Genomic DNA, 19277 nt, shown 5'->3' on the forward strand with positions numbered 1-19277 from the left:
TGCCTGAGGCCCAGCTCCTTCAGCCTCCCCTCCTGCGGCCTCCAGGGCCCCTCCTGCCCCCACCCCGAGCTCGGACTCCGCCGTCCCTACGTGGCACATTCTGTCGTGGAGGTGGTTCCCCGGGGGAGGGGACGATGCGTGATGCTGCGTCAGGAGGTTGAAGCAGAGGAAGACACGTTTGTTCAGTACTGGAATGTTCCTCATCTGAGAGCGAAATTCCACTAGGAAGATGGGGCCGAACGGTCTATGGGATCTGCTTTTAAAAAAGTTTTAGGTGACTTTTCTGAACCGGAAGGGAAGCAGCACTGCACTTTACAGTGATCCCGCATGAGGAAGACGCGGCTGGGCGACTGTGGGTCCGGGGCGCGTCAGCTGCAGGAGCACTGCCCCACTCTCGGGTTGCCCTGGGCCTGTTCCCCGTGACCGCTGGGCCGCGTTTTTTGTCTCCATTTGGAAGTGCAGCGGCACCCAAACGCGCCATTCAAGCCGGAAGCTCCCCTCCCGTGTCTTCACCCTCAGACCCGCATCCCCCCCCCCCCAGCAGCTCACTCACTCCCCTCCCCATTCCACCTCTCCTGGCTGCTGCCAAGGTCACGATCCGTGTTTGCCCATCACGGGTCACGCCGTCAAAGTCAGGGGTTGGCTCCTGACTGCTCTCCGCACATCGTTCCCTTCCTTCGCTCACAAATTTAGCTTCCTTTACTTTCTGCTTCGAAACTCCATGCCCATGTCTTAAACCTGGGTTCGCGCCTTCGATCTCTACCTCTCCCCCCTCCCTCCCGAAGAGGAAGCCCTGAGGCCCTACTTGCCCTCCCTCCCCGCTGCCTGCCTCACACCTCTGCCTGCTCTTCTCCAGCTGGTCGAGGTCACGGTTAGGGATGTCCTGTGTGCTCTGTGACCTGGGGCAGCCTCTGGGTCATGTCTGCTGGTTGACCCTGGAGTTACCTTGCACACGGCACACGACAAGGACTGCCAGTTGATGGCCTAGAGCCTGGGCCCTGTGAGGGCTCCCTCTGCAGGGAGCTGTCCCCGCCCCACAGCGGCCCCTCCCTTACCTGCGCCCATGCCACTCACCCCTCTGTGCCGGGACCCCCTTTGGTGCCAGTGTTCCTTCCTGTGCCCTGCCGCAGCCGGCACTCTGTTCGCTCACTGTCCTCTGGTCACGACACTGGGGCGCTGCCCCTGGTGCCAGATGCTTGTTCCCCCAGGTCAGCCAGCGGCAGGTGGACTCCACCTCAAGTCGCACCATCAGCCTATTGGGAGAAGACCAGGGAGGGGGGGGGTGCACAGATCGGCCTCTGGTCGGGCCCCGACAGTGCCCCCTCCATACCTGTGCACACTGCGTGCACACCGTCTTCCAGTCCCACTGGCCCCCAGCCAGGTGCGGCGGTCGGGGCAGCTCCGTCCTCCAGCTTCTGTATCGCACTGTGAAGGCTTCTCTGCGAGGTGAGAAAAGCCTTCTCTTCCACTGAACGGGCTGGCTTTGCATTTTCATTTGCCTCTATTTTCAAGTCTTTTCTCTCTGCTCTTTGTTTGGGGGGGGTGGCTCCACTTTATCTATCATTGACTTTATTTTGGGAGGAGGCTGGAGGGGCCAAATAGGTTTAATTTCCAAGAACTTATTCTTTTTCTCTATTGCCCCCTTTCAGAATTCCCCGCGCTCTCTGCCCCAGGGTGGGTTTTCGGTTCCTTGCCCTGGGGCTGTAGGCTTAAGCCACCTGCCAGGTGAGAGTGAGGCAGCAACCCTGGGGACTCCGCTGGGCCTCCTGGACCGGAATCTCTGCCGAGGGGCGGTGTCCAGGAGCCTCCTCGGGGCAGCCCGTGCCCGGGCCTTGCTCACGTCGGCCCATCCTTCTCTTCTGGCCTGGGAGTTCCCAGCGTGGAATGAGGAGACTGGACCCTTGGGCGCACGGGGTCCGGGCACACGGGTGCCTCACGCTTTGGGTCCGCCTTTCATCAGCCTCCTGCTGAAGGCCTCTGCTCCCCTCAAGACCTATCTGTAGCTTCAGAATCAAAGCCCCGTTAGTTCCCCGGCTGGTGTAGCTCAGTGGATTGAGCGCAGACCTGCGAACCACATGATCGCGGTTCGATTCCCAGTCAGGGCACATGCTTGGGTTGCAGGCCAGTTCCCAGTGGGGGACTCATGAGAGGCAACCATACATTGATATTTCTCTCTTTCTCTCCTTCCTTTCCCCTCTAAAGATAAATAAATAAATATTTATTTTTAAAAAAAAAAGCCCTGTTAGTCATTCCCTGCAGAATAGCTATTAAAAAGGGGGTGTTGCCTCAAAAGTTCAAAACCATGTTGTGTTAGGATGAGCACTTGTCTTCCGGAACCTCCGGAAATCAGCGTCTTTGGGGACCCCCAGTGCTGGTGGACCCGCAGCCCCCCTGCCTGTGAAGTGCAGGCCGCCAGAGCGAACCGGGAACACCGGCCCCAGAGCAGGGCGCGATTCTGAGGCGGGCGTGCGGTTTCCCACAGGGGGGCTTGCCCCGGTGCAGCTGGTGTGCTGTCTGTCTGACTTTCTTCCGAGACCGCATGGGAACGCTCACATCGGAGTTCTCAGGGCCAAGTGCAGCAGGGCCCTGTCGAGCTGTCCGTGGGCGGCAGCCCTGTCCTGGCACTGAGAGCCAAGCAGGAGAAGCACCCGTGGGGGGGGCGTTAGCTTTGACACCGTCGTGGGCAGGGCAGGTGGGCCGTGGTGTCAGATGCATTCGGCGGGCCTTGGGGTGTGGAGGCCACTTTGCTGGAGAAAGGGGAGGAAAAGCCGCATATAAAGGGCCAACCCAGGTGGCAGACGTCACAGTGGTCTGTTGTTTCTACCCTTCATTGTCTCACATGGCATTTACTGATTGTTTGGGAGAAGGTACTGCCCTTTGACCAAATGGACTCGGTCTCAGGGCTGCCGGTCAGCGGGCACCCTGCCTGCTCTCAGGAGAGTGGCCCCAGCTCAGTCTGCCCAGGAGAGGCGGGCAAGCATGAGTGTGGTGGTCTTTTCTGGTGGCACCTGTGGGGTCAACTAAAATGACAGATCTCACAAGTTGTGAGTCTGGTGTGCGAGCAGTTCAGAACCTCAGCAAGGAGAGACTGCTGTTTTGTGTGAAGTCAGGCGTGCGCGCAGCATGCTCACCGCGGCTTGCCGCCCCTGGCGCTGACCTCCTGGCCGCACGTGGTGCCCGGCCCCCACATCGTAGGCACAGTGAGCTCTGACCCACTCACGCGCCTGCCTAGAGGTCAGGCACCTGAGCCTGCGCTCCGGCCCTGGAGGGGGCGGAGCCAACACTCAGAAGCTCCTGCTGGGCACCAGACAGGGTTCAGGCACTTACACCATGCTCTCAGACTCCGTCTGCACAGCGCCGAGGAGGGATGTGTGGCACCCCCACTTTGCTGGTGATGCAGCGTGGCCCGAGCCCAACAGGCCCAGCCCCGTGCAGTGAGCTGCCTGGTGTAATCTGCTCGAGGGCTGGGCCTGCCTGACGCCAGTGCTCCACATTCCCGGGACCCCGCGGCTCCCAGCAGGGTCAGAGGGCATGAGCTCATTTTAAAACATCGTTCAGACCGTGCAGCAGGTGTGAGGCATTGAGAAAAGTCCCCAGAGTCCAGCACTGTGCTCAGCTGGGGGTGTGTCCTGGTAGGGTTTCCTCTGCACTCACAGTCCCTCCCCTCGCCTCTCCGGGGGGGAACACCGCCTTTGTGCTCTGCAGTGGTCCGTCCCCTTGCCACCTGAGGTGTCACAGATAGCACTCCACGTTGGGGCTGGACTTGGGGAGGGAGCCGAGGTCAGAGGGGTTGGCTGACCAGCCCCGCCCCCCACCCCATCTCAGAGGCCGGGGCAGGGTGGGTGCCCCCGCGCCCCACTCTGCCCTGGCTCCTTATCCTCTGAAGCGTCTGGTGGCCACTGGACTTTACTTACTCTTTGACAGGATGAAACCTTCTAATCTCTTCTCCTTCCATGCAGTCCCCAGTGACCTGACTGTGGAGGAGCGTCAGGAGCTGGAGAACATTCGGCGCAGGAAGCAGGAGCTGCTGGCTGACATTCAGGTAGGGGAGCACCGGGTGCCACTGGGGGCAGGCGTCCTCTGCAGAGTGTGTTCTCCTGGCCCAGCAGGGCTCTGTCTGCACAGTGTGGGTGTTAGAGTGGTTGCCCAGTGGTGGGGGTTGGGGCTCAGAGAGGTTCATGGCCTGTGAGCTCCACCAGCCGGTCAGTGGTCAGAGGCAGCTCGGGCTCCGGACTCCAGACCCCCAAGGGCCTTGGGTGAGGGTGTGACTGAGTACGGGGCCGGCCCCCATGCAGGGCGAGCAGTGTCCGAGACCGAAGCTTCAGTTCCTGGCACTGCGTTTCTCTGTCTGGAGGGTCGGATGAGGACGCCTGCTGATGGGCGGCCACAGGCCGAGTGGGCTCGTGGTTGTGTGGGACTTGGCAGGGCTGCTGGTCGCTCGGAGGTGTGTCGTCAGCTGTAAATGCCAGTCGGGGCTTTTCTGGGTTCCTTTGAGTGGCCAGCAGGCTTCGTGGGACGCGAGTCTCCGGAGCCCCTAGCTGGGCTCTTTCCCTGAGGCTGCAGGAGTTCCTCTGGGGTTCTCCGTGAGATACTTGGGAGCTTGGGCAGAGCGGGGGTGCCCTGGCTGGCACTCCGTGCTGCAGCGTGCTGGCTTCTGGGCACTGTGGTCACTTGCCGTGATGCTTCGACTGCTGTGTCTCTGGTGGATGCTGGGAGAGGTGGCCCTGTGTGGCAACAGTCCACACCGACATGTGAGGGCAGGAGGGAGGGAAGGAGGGAGGCAGGAAGCAGACCCCTGGCTGGCTCTCATCTCCATGGCCATTGGCAGCTGTGTTGGCCTGCAGGCACCTCGGGGGAGGCCGGGCAGGGGGCCTGCGGGGCCTCCAGGGAGTCAGGAGGTGCCTCTCACCTTGGTGTCCACTTGCAGGCTTACTGTTGGGAGGAGATCGACATTTGTGCACTGAAAGAACTTTTCAAACTTTTACTTTTTTTTTTGTCTGCTTATTTCACTTCATTTTGCTTTTCATTGAAGGGGTTTTGTGGGATTTCAGAGGCTTTGACCTGGTGCGCACCTTCCTCTCTGGTGCCCCGGCACCATGTGTCTTGCAGAGGCTGAAGGATGAGATAGCAGAAGTAGCCAACGAGATCGAGAACCTGGGGTCCACAGAAGAGAGGTGAGTCTGTCGCTCTGGTGCTTTGAAGGAGAAAAGCGCGTCTTCTGCCGTGATTCCTCGCGTGCACGTATGCGGCCATCCTTGCTGCCTGCCACCCTTCGGTGCAGGGCTCTCGGCTGAGTGAGCTGCCGAGGTGGCAGGAAGGTTGGACCAGGGGACGTGGCGGGCTGCAGCACCTTCCGCGCCCTCGGTACCGTGCGGACCGCTGTCGCCGTGCACTCTGTCTGTGAGCTGGCTGGGTGCCTTGCTGGGCCTGGGGCCACTAGAGCCTGTTCTTGCTGCCCCCTCCCCTGCCAGACGCTGGGAGCGCAGAGAAGGTAGACGCAGGGACAGTGCAGAGCGACAGGGGGCGCTGCGTGTTGTTTTCCTTCTAACCGCGCGGGGCTCTGAGGGCTAAACGGGGCTCCCAGACCATTTGCCAACTGCTTAATGCGGCAGGTGGGCTGCCTGTGGTTCACACTCGAATCTGTGTTTCCGAGCCCGCCCCCCACCCCACCCCATCGGGCCTCCTGAGACTGTGGGCACTGCTGCTGCAGGTGACTGCGGGTGGGGCCGTCGGGCCGGGCCGTCGGGCGGGGGAGGCTCCTGGCTTCCGGTCTGTGTTGTCAGCTTCAGGATACAGCTTTCTTTTCGTTCTCGAAAACTTGCTGCTTAAAGGACATGGACAGTTGGAGTCCACCAGAACTTAAAGTGTCTGCCCTTGTAAAAGACACTGTTGAAAGGCACGAACAGGCTACAGATGAGGCAAAAGTGTTTGCGGTGTCTGTATTTGAGGGTTTGTGGCCAGAGTACACGGCACGTAAAGATGCAATTAGAAACTGACAACCCAAACAAAAACGGGCAAGCACCTGGAAGGCTCCCTTGTGGAGGAGCCCCTGTACAGCAGGCCCAGGAAGATGCCGCTGTCACTAGTCATGAGGAGTCGCTGTCCACGCGACAGGGCAGAGCGGCCTGTGGGCCCCGTGTCCGGGAGGCTGGCAAGGGCCAGGCGGACACCGGGCAGCCCCAGCAGCGCCATCTGGCCACCGCCCTGAGGGAAGAGGCCTGCCCCGCAGGCCACTTGTGCGGGGCGTTTGCCTCAGCCTCACATACAGTCACCAGAGCGGTGAGGCAGTGTCTGCTGGCAGGCGGAGGGACGGGCGGGGTGGGGACGGGCTGCTGACTCACACAGCATCCACGCCAGGCTGAGGAGAGCACTCGAAAGCCGGCTGTGGGGACAGCTGCACACCTTAGCTTATGAAACGTCATTCGAGGGCACGCAGAAATGGGGACTAAGTGGGGTAAGTTACAAGTTAATACAGTTCAAAAACGCCCGTGCAAGAAAACACCAGAAGCAGAAGGGGCACCTGAGCGTGGGCCTGGCTGAGATGCCAGTGGCCCTCCCACGGTCACACCTGAGCGTGCCTGCACCTCCCCGGGCAGACCTCCCAGAAGCCCCTGCTATGCTGCCCACACGTGGGAGCCGGGTCAGTCTTTCCCACCCTCCCGACAGCTGGGGTCCTGAAGCGCCTCTGGCTGTTGTTTCACAGGAAGAACATGCAGAGGAACAAGCAGGTGGCCATGGGCAGGAAGAAATTTAACATGGACCCTAAGAAGGTAAGAGAAGGGGACACATGGAGCCACAGGCTTGGGCTGGGCCCGCTGGTCTCGGCTCACGTGACGCACAGCCCTCCGTCAGCACCTCTGTCCAGGGCCCCTTTGCCCCACCCCCGTGCCCCTCACCTCCCTTTCCAGACAATTCCGGTGTGGCGCCGCCAGCATCTCGCTGTGCTTTTCAGGGCATCCAGTTCCTCATCGAGAACGACCTGCTGCAGAACACCTGTGAGGACATCGCCCAGTTCCTGTACAAGGGCGAGGGTCTCAACAAGACGGCCATCGGGGACTACCTGGGGGAGCGGTGAGCCCAGGGACGCTGGGACGCGGGCGGGGTGTCGGGGTCACACAGGGAAGCTTCAGAGCACTGAGTTCTTCCTCTTCTTAGAATTTGTTTGTTTGCTTTCAGAGAGGTGAATGGAAGGAGGGAGGGAGATAAGCAGGCCAGCGCTCAGTCCGCTGAGCCACACCAGCCAGGGCCAGAACGCTGAGTTCTTCATGAGAGTTTGTCCCAAGGCAGCAGCGCCCACATGGGGGGCACGGCCCTGGGGACAGCAGCCGGAGTGTGGGGAGATGGGCCTTCCGCCTTGGGTGGGGTCCCGGGCCCACAGGACTCGGCGTGGGGTACCGCCAGTGGGGAGCTGGGGAAGCTTGGGTTCTCGGTGGTTGACACCCGTCCCCGTCCCCCCGCACCTCACTTCTCTCGACAGAGATGAGTTCAACATCCAGGTTCTTCACGCGTTCGTGGGCCTGCATGAGTTCACCGACCTCAACCTCGTCCAGGCCCTACGGTGAGTGAGTGAGCGGGGTGAGTGCCTGCTTGGGCAGGGGAGGCGGGTCTTCGGGTCGCGCCTGCCCCCAGGCATTCCGGGCTGTGGGTCACGGCTGCGGGTCACTCCGCCCCGGCAGAGGGGGAGGAGAGTGGGTGGGGCGGCCGGCACGCGGACCGTGCAGAGTTCTTCCTGGGGCTGTTTGCTGCCTCTCTGGGATTGGGCATGTTTGAATTCTGGAGTCTTTCCTGGTTTTTAGTTTGGAGAAAACTGATTTGTGGCCCCAGACTGGGAAGTGGGTGGTCGAGCCGTCAGTTCAGAAGGAGAGGAAACCAGTGTTTCACTGAGTCGTGACCTCCTGCCTCGGGGGAGCCGTCGTTCCCGGCTCTCCCTGCCGTGGCCTGAGCGGCGGGGCCAGTTCGTGCAGTTGCTCAGACGGGGGACCCGGTGCAGACCGGCCCTGCTGGCCGAGGTCTCCGCTCTGGTGGCCAGTCCTTTTCCCACACCTCATCTTGTTTTCTGAAAGGCAGAGTTCACATAGGATGCACTGCATCCCTGTTTCAGTCTGTGTGCTTTTCCGAGGGGGAGAGCCACCCTTCTGACTAGGAAAACACTCATTTTTCTGTTGGTCCCTGGACGCCCTCCGTGAGCGGGAGGGTGTGGTGCTCAGTGGCTATCTGAGCAGGGTCGTCATCCCGCAGCCTGGCCCCGAGGGTGTCCCTGTGCCCTTGGGCAGAGGATCACCACAAGAGTGAGGAGTCAGGGAGGGGTGCACGGCGTCCCCAGCCCTGCGGCGACACAGCCACCTTGGTCCCACAGGCAGTTCCTGTGGAGCTTCCGGCTGCCAGGGGAGGCTCAGAAGATCGACCGGATGATGGAGGCGTTCGCCCAGCGGTACTGCCGGTGCAACCCCGGGGTGTTCCAGTCCACGGGTAGGCAGCCGGCGTGGCGGCCCCTCGGCACTTCCCCGGGAGAGGGTGGGCCGGGGCCTGTGGACCTGCACTCCGACGGCAGGGACAGCAGCCGAAGGGAGGGGGCGGCCTGGAGTCCAGCCGTCAGGGGTGGAATGTAATGTGCGGAGTCTTCAAGTTAGGTGACCTAAAACTCATGTTTTTACAGAGTTTCTGTTGATATAGGGAAATGCTAATACGATTAGCAAAAAGCAGGATTCTAAACCATGTGTCCGCTCCAGCTCCAGTGGGGCGACCACATGTCAGTGGGCGCAGGACGCTGGGGCACAGGACACAGGGGCCACGAGGGAGCGGGTCTGGGCGACTTTGCTTTCTTCTTCCTCGGACACTGTGTGGTTTCCCAGTTCCCTGCAGTGCACCGTCCGTGGAGGCCGGAGAGAGCGCGCCCCTGCGCCCAGACTCTGGGGTGTCCCCTCGCTCTCTCCGGCAGCGGCAGCATGTGGGGCCGCTCCGTGACGTGTTCCCGGCTCCCCCGGGCCTCGACTGCACCGAGCACTTCCCGTCCCCGCGGATGTTTCTGACCGTCCCTCCGCTCCTTGCAGACACGTGCTACGTCCTCTCATTCGCCATCATCATGCTGAACACCAGCCTGCACAACCCCAACGTCAGAGACAAGCCCACAGTGGAGAGGTTCGTCGCCATGAACCGGGGCATCAACGATGGCGGGGACCTGCCCGAGGAGCTGCTCCGGGTGAGTGCTCGCGGACCCCAGTGGGGCTCGGGGCGCGGGCTCCCCTCGCTGGGGCGTGGGCACCCCCTTTGGAAGTGGGCGGGGCTGGTCGGGCTGCTTTCTGCCCTTCCTGGGTCATCCGCCAGGCCTCCTACTTGTTCTGGAGGCGGGAGCCCGGTCCTTAGTGCCTGCCGGCCCAGCAGGGCGCCGACTGCAGCCCAGGAGCCTTGGTGTGTGTGTGGGAGGGGAGGCGGTGGAGGGAGGAGAGGAGCCTCTGGAGCCAGAGACATGCAGGGCTTCTCTCACCCAGAATCTCTACGAGAGCATAAAAAACGAGCCTTTTAAGATCCCCGAGGATGACGGGAATGACCTCACTCACACTTTCTTCAACCCGGACCGCGAGGGCTGGCTCCTGAAGCTCGGTGAGTGACGCCCCGGCACGGGGCCCCAGACACCTAGAGCAGGGGTGTGCGTGCTCACACACGTGCCCCTGCGGCACCGTGGAGGGGCTTTGGTGTGAATTCACACTGTGGCCACAGAGCCACCTCCAGAAAGGAAGTGAAAGCCAGCAGCGCCCCCAGGGGACATTAGAGACGTGTGGGGCAGACTTCACTCCACCACGGAAATGGCCCACGTGCGTTTGCACGCCACATGTCCACTCTGGAAGTGATGGCCTGGTCCTCGTCCCTTCCTGCCCCACCCCTCTCACTCCCGGGGCAGGGCCGCTGCATCCATCTCTCTCCTTCCCACCGCACAGGTGTGCACCCTGCGCCCACCCCACCCCCAGTGCATCACCATGCTCGCATCTGGCTCCCACAGGCCGCATGCATGGCAAACCTCGACCCGGCTGCCGCGCGACCCGCAGCCCCTCCTCCTCCCCTTCCCAGGCCCAGTCAGCCCAGCTGATGGTTCTGTTCGCCCCGAAAAGTCAGAGGGTCCTCTTCCCACGAGCAAAGCAGGCTTGTGGAGCTGAGACTTGTGCCATGAAGGTGCTCGAGTAACCAAGAGAAGGGGAGTAGTGGGGTTTCCGTGACGTCCCCGTCCACACACAGTGACAGCCCCGGGCTCCCCGGGCTCCCCGGACACACGGGCAGTGGCAGTCTTTCCTTGGGCCTCTCGTAGCATGGGTCCCAGGTCGTCAGGGTGCCGGCCAGCCTGGCCCTCCTGCACCGCTTCAGCCGCTGGGCCGGGGGTCAGAGCCCTGCCCGTGGCTGTGACCGGTGCAGCCAGGAAGTGCCGGGAGGGCAGGAGTTCCTCTGCCTCGGCTGCAGGGTCTGCGTTTCCTGTGGGAGGGAGGCCTGCGTCCCTGGTCACCCAGCCCATCCTTTCTAAAGCACGGCCTCACTGATTAGGATTTTAAGGTCTTGAATTAGCCGACGTCCCATCTACATTTAAGCGCATAGAATCTGAGTTCCTAACCGCAGAGGCAGCCGCTGTGCTCTCGGCTTTGGTGCCAAGTGGCCCGAGTTTAAGGGGCTGCTGGCAACTGGGCGGGAGCACCCGGGTTTGCCGCGACGACCCCACCCACCCCCCCGGCGAAGGGAGTAAAGCGCCGGTGCGGAGGGGTAGCGCACTCGTGTTGACAGCCCAACACTAAAATTAGAACAGTTGGAGACTGTCTTGGTTTTCACACCAGGACATGCAAATTCATGAGATTTCCTGTGATTTTAAACAGAATTTAACTAAGCATGGGGCCCGATTTTCCGATCACTGTGTTCCTTTTCCCCACCCCCACCCCCAAACCATCCTGATACCTGTGCTGCACGGGGCAGGGACCCCGGGGCACACACAGCCGCAGGCCGTGCACTCACGCAGTGTGTGTGCACACACTTTACAAAGGGGTGGGCAGTTGACAAAAGACGGTGAACATCAGCTCTGTGAGAACTCAGTTGTGGCATCCTTGGGGCCAAGTTCTGTAGTGCCTTAGACACCCAGCCTTGACCTTGGCCCTTGATCCTGTGGGCTGCAGCTGATGAGCCGCTCCCTTGAGGCCAGACAGCCGGCCCCTCCCTCCAGCCCCGCCCCAGGCAGCCGGGAATGACTTATGTCTTGCACTTGCAGACTGAGGAGCCGGGTTGGATTTCTTTGTTTTAATTTTCTTTTCTCCCTCATTTGTATGTTTCCATGATTTTGGCTCTCCTTTTCCCCGCCCCAAACTCCAGGAGGTACGTAACCCCTGCCCTGCTCGCTTGCTCCGCCCAGGCCTCTGTGACGCTGCAGCTTCTTTTATTGTTTTCGGTCGTTTTCTTTTTAATTGCTGGTGGTAGTGTTGATGCTGCTTCTAACCTCTCATACAGTCCCTAAGGAACTGGCCAGGGTGGAGCCGCCGTCACCGATTCCTGTGTAGACGTGGTGCACGGCGGCCAGACGGCAGGGCACGGGGCTGGGAACATGCACCACCCCACGCAGACAGCGCCCACCCAGCTGTCTCACGGTTACTGGCCAGAGAACACGCTCCGTCTCGGTTGACACCGTGAACTCGAGAGTAATCTCCAGGGTGGAGGAGAGGGGGAAGGCATCCTGACCTCCCAAAGCCGCCACTTCTGGTCGGCGGTGAGCGGACAGGTCTGGGCCACATGGCTTGGGAGACACGGACCTTTGCACAGAAGATGGTGTTTCCTATGCTGAGAGCGCCACCAAGTAGAACTTTTTTTTAGAAAAGACAGATGTCAAAAACTCCTCCTCGAAGTCCCATTGCTTCATTTCCCGGGTGTTCGGGGAGAGCATTCGGACCTCAGCTCTGTTTTTTCCTCCTCTTTTTCAGTGGGTCACCGTTAGCCACCCCAAATCAGCCTCAGGTGCGTTGTTGAGATCCACTCTGCAGTTGCTGAGTTGGGGACACGTGATTTCCCAGGCGAGGAGCCCCTCAGCTGTCGGCTTAAGCCCGACTTGGGCAAAAGGGCCCAGAGGAAGAAGCCCCCTCCCAAATGGTGACCTGCATTAAAACATTTGGATACTGGCAGGTTGTCCGCGCCCCAAAGGCTTCTGGCCTGTCCACCTCAGGCTCAGGGGCCCTGAGGAGGAGGTGGCCCTGTGAGTTCCACGGGGACTGTCCTAGGCGCGCAATGACCTGTCTGCTTGCTTCGTGTCTGTGTTTCCTTCCCCATGGAAGCGCCCCTCTGGGGTCGCAGCGGTGCTTCTGGCGGAGGCTCTGCAGCACCGCAGACGGTCAGGGGACGCGAGCTTCCTCGGCTGGGGCAGGCGCCCAGCTCTGCTTTTCCTGCTAGACTCCCTCCCATCCTGCTTGGTCATCAACCATTCCCATGACTTCCTGAGCCCCGGGCGCCCGGGCGGCCCTGCCCCCCAGGGGAGTGCGTGGTCACCAGTGAGTGGCGAGGTGTCCTGAGGGCTGAGCCCTGGGTTGGGTTGGAGGCCCTAGAAGGGGAAGAGCCGAGTTCTCAACTCCAAAATGGGGAGTGGGGTTCTTTTTATGTCAGATGGCTCCAATTCTCAGTAAATTGCTTGTCTCCCGTCTCCTCATTCATTTCGACCTGCCCAGCTCCCGTTTCCCACATGCATGTCGTCTCCATCCGTGCTCTCTAACCATGCCTTCAGGGAGGGGGCACGTGCTCCCGGAGACCGCCACATCACGGCGGGGAGAGAGTCAGTCTGCCGGGCACCAGTCAGGCCTGGCAGGGGACGCGCGTGCTCGCTGTGAGAAACCAGGGTCAGTGCCGGGCAGGGCCGGGGCCTTGGCGGTCCACCTCTGAACCTCCCTGAGAGTTCAGGCGTGAAGGGCTCCGTATGTTGGGACCAGGACTGAAACCGCACGTTCCACTGCCTGCCACTGCTCGCAGGGCCCCTGCCATCGGCCTTCTCGGGTGGGTGCAGCAGGCGTGCCCTGGCGGCTGGAAGTGCGCCCTTCAGAGCTGCCTGCTCAGTGGGATGAGGCAGAAGGAGAGGAATGACCAGGGTCCCACTGGGTGGACGGCCCGGCCCTCACTCTCTGAGGAGATCGCAGAAGCAGCCCCCCTGCAGGCTGAGCTCAGCCAAGGAGCCGGCGCTGGTCTAGGCAGTGAGACGCGCAGCGCGGATGCCCGTGCGCCTGGTGTGTGGCTCGCGGCCAGAGAGCTTCCCCTTGACCCGCCGCACGGAGAGGAAGGGAAAGGTTGTGGTCCTCTCATTCGAGCGGGTCACGGCCGGGCTCCCTCCTCAGCCTCCATCTCGCAGGAACCTCAGGCCCCCGCTGTGCTTTCCCTTCAGCTGAGAACTGTGTCGGGAGGACTCAGGGAAGTATCCCCGGCTCACAGCCGCCACTCTGCACTCAGGTGGCCTGTTGTCTGGCTGTCCCTGTTACTGGTTTTCTGGGGAGAGGCCGGGGGTGTGGAAGGCCCCAGCAGGCCCCTGCTCCCAGTAAATCCTCCCAAGGCAGGACTCTGGGGACATTCTGGCTCTAGGACACTGGCCCAGAAGCCTAAAGCCAGGGTGGATGCCTTCCTGCTGCCCAGGAAGGCGTAGTCGCACGTCCCAAGAAAGCCGTGGGTTGGATGGTGACGGGACGACAGCGTCCTCCCTCCCGCTTCCTCCCTGGCCACTCTGATGACGTACTCCATGCAGCGGGGCTGGCGGGCCCGGCAGTGCGGCCTGGACCGGGGGCTGACCCTCTCCCCCCCCTTTTTTTGTTTGCCCATTTCCACCCCACCAAGAGAGGCTCTCCGACCATGTCAGATGTCACGGTGTGCCCTCAGCGTCCCGGGTGCCCCTCATCACAGCCCTGCTCTCAGCCTGCTCTCATCCACTTCCCGGGTCATCTCCAGGGGCCGCCTGCCTTGCTTGCTCTGCTCACACCCACGGACTTTCACTCCGTGAAAGACGCTTCTGTCTGGCTCTGTGTCTTGTCACTGATGTGAACCCTGCCGTGCTCTCTGTGTCTCTCCGGTGCCCTGCCCTCGCTTCCTCCCCCGGCGCAGAGGGGAGCTGCGTGCCACGGGCCCACCCCGCCCCCCACCCCCAATGACGTGTGTCTCTCTGCTCCGTAGGTGGCAGGGTAAAGACCTGGAAGAGGCGCTGGTTCATTCTGACTGACAACTGCCTGTACTACTTCGAATACACCACAGTGAGTGCCCTGCTTGGCCCCGGGCCAGGGGTGGGCTCGGGCTCCACTTCTGAGGCCGCAGGGAGACCCCTGGCTTGTCCACATCGCTGGGGCCGGGAAGAGGGTTTAGGGGAGAAGGACTAAGGCCCCAGAACTGGGAGCCCAGGAGGTGTGAAGTGTCTTGCCCACGTCCAGATTGAGCCTGGGCCCGGAGGAAGCAGGAGAGGTGTGTGCGTGTCGCTGCAGAAACAGGGTTTGGAGCTGGGCAGGGAGGAGTGAACGTGGCTCAGTTGCCAAGAAAGAGTGTGTGGCCTGTGGAAGGGAGGTGACACTGTGTGACTTGTGACTTCAGATGTCCCGGGGCAGCGGAGATGCTAGGTCATTTGATTCAGAAGAGGCAGCCACGGGAAAGCGTGTGACGGGGGTGGGGAAGTGGGGTGGAGTGGGGGCCACTGGCAGTCGTCTGGGGCCGTGGCACGGACATGCTCTTGAGTTGGAAGCTGTGTTGGGTTTTGTTCGCTGGGAAAGGGCTCAGATCTGGGTTCTGTCTGAGTCCCTTTTGCAAGAAGAGCCCACGAGGGTAAAGCCTCCCGGGCACCTCCATGGGGCCCCCGCTGGCAGAGCATGTGGAGGGCCGGGCGGGGGGGGGCCGCACTTGGTCCCACCCGTCTTCACTGGCTGAGAGTCCGGGTTCCACTGAGGACTCGGGGCCTCCCCACTGCATGTGTGGCGTCCGGAGCCCTGGCGGCGCAGCTACTGCAGCTGGGCGGGGGCGGGGCCCAGGGCACGGTGCCCGCCACGCACGCCACCGCTCAGGGGCCAGTGGGTTTCTGCTGTCTCCACACCTCAGCCCCTTGCCAGTGCGGCCGTCCCGAGGACAGGACCAGGTTCTCGGCAGTGGCTCGGGCTCGGTCGCCACTCCAAGTGCCGTTTGCGGTGGCACACGGTGACTCGCTGTGTTCCACTTGCACGCTGCAGCTGGCGCATTGCTTTCTGGTGTCCAGACCGGGTCCTTTCCCGTGTCAGAGAACTACCACACCCTTCCGTGTACAGCGCGAAGTTTTTTGCCTGAGTGTTTGAAGGAAAGATAAGGGTGTGTACTTGTACATGGTATCATGACCCCGTGTAATGCACACAGGATGTGGGTGGGCATCGTGCACGGCAAACACACAAATGCCTCCTGCTTCACACTGCAAGGTGCTACTTTTATAAGCGGTTGGATGAATTTCTTCCTCCCATCCCCACCTGAAGTGTCTCTTTTCCCAAAGTTGTCTACACTGAGGAGTCTCGTCCAAACTTCCGTCACTGTTGTCTGGGTCAGAAACGTGCAGACTCCCACAGAACCTGCCCTGAGTGCTGGGACGGTTTCCCTAGCAACGCAGTGAGGTCCTGGAACCTCCTGGTTCCTCTAGGCCCAGCTCGTTGGCATCACTGAGCTCTGCTGCTCGACGCGCCCGCCCCCGTGGGGCTCTGGAGCACAGGCAACAGCAGTCCCTTGGGGCGCAGCAGGAGCCCTCGGGGTTCCAATGGCAGGCAGGAACTTCCGCACAGACTCCAGACAGAAGGAAGTTCCAGTAGAAGTGACGGGAGACAGCGGCCGAAACAGGAGCGGGGGCAGGACCAGGGCACTGCAGGGGCCTCCACAGCCAGGTAGCGCCGCAGCCTGCAAGCCGGCCCCGCCCATGGCCTTCAGCGTGGGACTCGCACTCTTGGCAGGCTTCTCCCCTCTTCCTGTCTCGAGTGCGGGCGTCCTCGCTGCCACGGAGAGGACAGGACGTCAGTGATGACAAAACGGGCTCCCTCTCTGCGACACCCAGCGGGGATCCCGGCGGGGTGTTTGCTGGGGAAACTGTCCATAGAGGGCGCCCACGAGCACCCTGCCCTCTCCCAGCAGACCCAGGACCCTTGCGTCTGGTGGGGGCAGTCCAGGGCACAGTCAGAGCCGGGGGTCTGGGAGGCCCTGCCCCTCCGTTCACTTTTCCTCCTGAGACTGTGGAAGTCTCCAGAGTACAAGACACCTAGCCCTCCCGGACTCTCAGGCCTAAAACAATGAGTACCAAAACTACGTCTTTAGAATGTAACTACTTAAGGATAACTTGCTTATGAACAAATAAGGTGTAACTTCAAGGATTAGAACCGATTGCAGACGCTTAACCGTAATCCCTCTCACTGAGGAGAGGCTTGAGGTGGCAGCCATTGAGCAGACTGCATGGGGGGGGCTGGGGGGGACGAGGGGGGGGCTGTCTGGGAGACGGGCAGGCAGTTAGCCCAGCACCCCCAGTAATAAACAAAACTCAGACGCAGACTGCAGCCGGTGATGACTGGGGGAGTCGGGGGCGGGGTGGGCAGGAGAGGGGTTGGGGGTGAGTGGCGATGGGAGGAGACTGGACTCAGGCTGATGGGTGTAACGTACACAATATAACACACAGCTGACATGTTATAGAACTGTGCCCCCGAAACCTAGATAAGTTTAGTAGCCAGTGCCACCCCAATAAATTCAATAAAATAAAAAACATAACTGGAGCAGTTAGGTAAAAGGTAACGGGATGGAGGACGGATAGAAATGCCCCCAGTACCAGAATGATTGCACCTGCAAAGATGGCAGATTACTGGCCTGAAAAGGAGGAGAAATGATCAGCAGGTCCAAGAGGGCGTGGTGTTTCGGGCAGTTGCTCGGGGAGCTGGCTCCAGGGCTCAGCCCTGCTGAACTGGTGCGTTGGGGCCAAGTCTTTGGCCGAGGCCGGCAGGACTTTGGGGACAGGGAGGCCAAGACTGGTGTCCGGTGTGTGTAGTCACCTGTGCGGCAGTGACCCCTGTGAGCCAGGAAGCCCTGAAGGAGGGCCTGGCCAGGCCCGGGCAGGAGGTGACGAACCGGGGCAACCTGCGATGCAGCTGTTGTCCCGGGCACTGGGGGACCTAGGGACCTGGCTTAGGATCTTTGGGGACAGCTGACTAGGAACCGAGGCTTGAAAGATGAGTAGGGGCCAGGCAGACAGGCGTGAGTTTTCTGTGCGAAGGGCTCACCTGTTGTGTCCCGAGGGCCAGTCGTGGCTCTCGGGGGGTGTCTGCCAGACCCCTGGGCATGCTCCTCGCAAAGGTCTGTGGTGATGGAGACTGGGGTGTGGTGTCTGGACGGCACTCTACATTTCCTGACGCTGCATCCGCATGGGCCCGGCTGAGTTGGGAGAAGGTGGGAGGAGGCGGGTGGTCTAGGGTGAGTCGTGTAACAGGGGTGTGGTGTGTGCGCAGGCCTGGCCCGGAGGCCTCTCTCCCAAGGCCATCTGTAACGGTCTCTTGTAGGACAAGGAGCCCCGGGGGATCATCCCTTTGGAGAATCTGAGCATCCGGGAGGTGGAGGACTCCAAAAAGCCGGTGAGTACTTTTGGTGAGACACTCGGGAAGAAAGAGGTGGGCGTGGCAGTTCTTTGAGGAGGATTAAAGTGCAGAGGTTTCCTTACAAAAAATAAAAGAAAACAGAAGTGCCCCGTCATGCCTCGAACTCAGTGTTCAAGCCAAAGACGAGGCCCTCAGCAACCTCTTGCAGCACGTCACTTACTGACCGTCACCCCAGAGGGGCAGAACCGCCCCTCCGGAGAAGGTAGCCCCAGCAGCCTCACGATCTGGCTCCGAGTCTTAGGGGCTTCGGTGCCCTGTGAGTGTCTTCCCCACGTCTGAGAGTGTCCTGGTCTCGCTGGCTGCGCTCTCCCCATCGTCAGGCGTAACCCATTGAGCTGGCTCCCTCCGGGCGTGTCTCTGCCCATAAGCTGGTTCTCGTTCTGCAGAGCTCACCTCTGGGCTCTGCCCCCAGGCAGGGTCCCACTGCCTGTGTTTCAGGGAGGTTGTAGGAGGGGCTTTGGGAATGTGAGTGCCACGCGTCCTTGGTCAGCAGCTCTCTCGGCCCTCGGTGACTGCCCCCTCTGGTTCTCAGAACTGCTTCGAGCTGTACATCCCGGACAACAAGGACCAGGTCATCAAGGCCTGCAAGACAGAGGCCGACGGGCGTGTGGTGGAGGGCAACCACACCGTGTACCGCATCTCCGCCCCGACGCCCGAGGAGAAGGGGGAGTGGATCAAGTGCATTAGGTACGCGCTGCCCGCGCCGCAGGGCCGCTGGGCTCTCAGATGCCGTCCTCTGTCGGGGGCGCTGCCACCCCCTCTCGTGCTCCTCACGGTGAATTTTCAGGTGGTGCTGGGTGGTGACTCGCAGGTTGCTTTCCAGTGACTCTGTGCTCCTGACCATCACAGTCTCAGTCCTGGGTGTCCGAAGCGCACCTCACAGGCCCAGAAGGGGAGCGGGAGTGTGAGGGGGCGGGAGCAGGAGCCGCTGGCCCCACTTGGGGGAAGTGGGTCTCATCTTCCCAGCAGCAGCGGCCATGATCACCATGTTCCCTCACTCCTGAACCTGGGGCTGCTGTGGGTCCAGGCCCAGGTGAGGTCGTTGAGGCCCCCAGAGAGAAAGGACCCTGCCGGGCGCAGGGTCCTGCTGTGGGGGAAGCTGTCCGGGAGGAGGGCCAGGTGTAAACGGAGCTACAGGCCCAGGCCCCGCTCCTGTGCCCGTCCCCCCAGTGTGAGGATCTGGGGGGCAGTGTCCCAGCAGGGCAGTCCTGCACCCCGTTTGGCCGGGCCTCGGGGAAGCCTGTCTAGGTCGCCACCGAGCCCCAGTGCGCAGCCGCTCGTCACAGCGCTGCCACCCCCTCTGGAGCGTGTCCTCGATCTCCCCAGCCAGCAGGTGCTCCCCGGCTGTTCCCTCAGCGTCTGCCCTGGAGACCGGGGAGGCTGCGCTGACCCCGTGGCCGGGGGCCCTGAAGAGCTTGCCCCCCGAGGCCATAACCTGCCCGAGTGGCCGAGCCTTCCGCAGTTTGTGTTCTGCCTGGGACCCCTCCTGCGGCCGGTGCCGTCTTTTGACCAGTTAGGCAGCGAGCGAATGGCAGCCCCTCATAACCCCAGAGGCCCCTGAGGACGCGCTTCGGGTGCTGCCGAGTTTGGTGTCTCCAAGGAGCCCTGGGGGCACTCACTAAACCCTGTCCACGGGGAACAAGTCCCAGTCCCTTCTCGTGGGCCGTG

General features: G+C 61.6%; 1 protein-coding gene across 2 annotated transcripts in view; it reads left to right on the forward strand.

Annotated features, from left to right (window-relative positions):
• The window catches only part of CYTH1 (cytohesin 1), a 64717-nt gene that overhangs the window by 43347 nt on the left and 2093 nt on the right, over positions 1-19277 (forward strand). The window contains exons 2-12 of one of the 2 annotated variants that reach the window (XM_037064343.1): positions 3960-4042; positions 5110-5174; positions 6704-6770; positions 6953-7071; positions 7478-7558; positions 8357-8469; positions 9051-9199; positions 9489-9601; positions 14156-14234; positions 17514-17585; positions 18142-18296. In XM_037064343.1, coding sequence (XP_036920238.1) covers positions 3960-4042; positions 5110-5174; positions 6704-6770; positions 6953-7071; positions 7478-7558; positions 8357-8469; positions 9051-9199; positions 9489-9601; positions 14156-14234; positions 17514-17585; positions 18142-18296 — 1096 coding nt within the window. The remainder of the gene's footprint in view (positions 1-3959; positions 4043-5109; positions 5175-6703; positions 6771-6952; positions 7072-7477; positions 7559-8356; positions 8470-9050; positions 9200-9488; positions 9602-14155; positions 14235-17513; positions 17586-18141; positions 18297-19277) is intronic. The other variant, XM_037064334.1, reaches the window with a different exon arrangement.

Source organism: Sturnira hondurensis, unplaced genomic scaffold, assembly GCF_014824575.4.
Source record: "Sturnira hondurensis isolate 20B ecotype Veracruz unplaced genomic scaffold, ASM1482457v3 Scaffold0001221, whole genome shotgun sequence".
Classification (NCBI taxonomy): Eukaryota; Metazoa; Chordata; class Mammalia; order Chiroptera; family Phyllostomidae; genus Sturnira; species Sturnira hondurensis.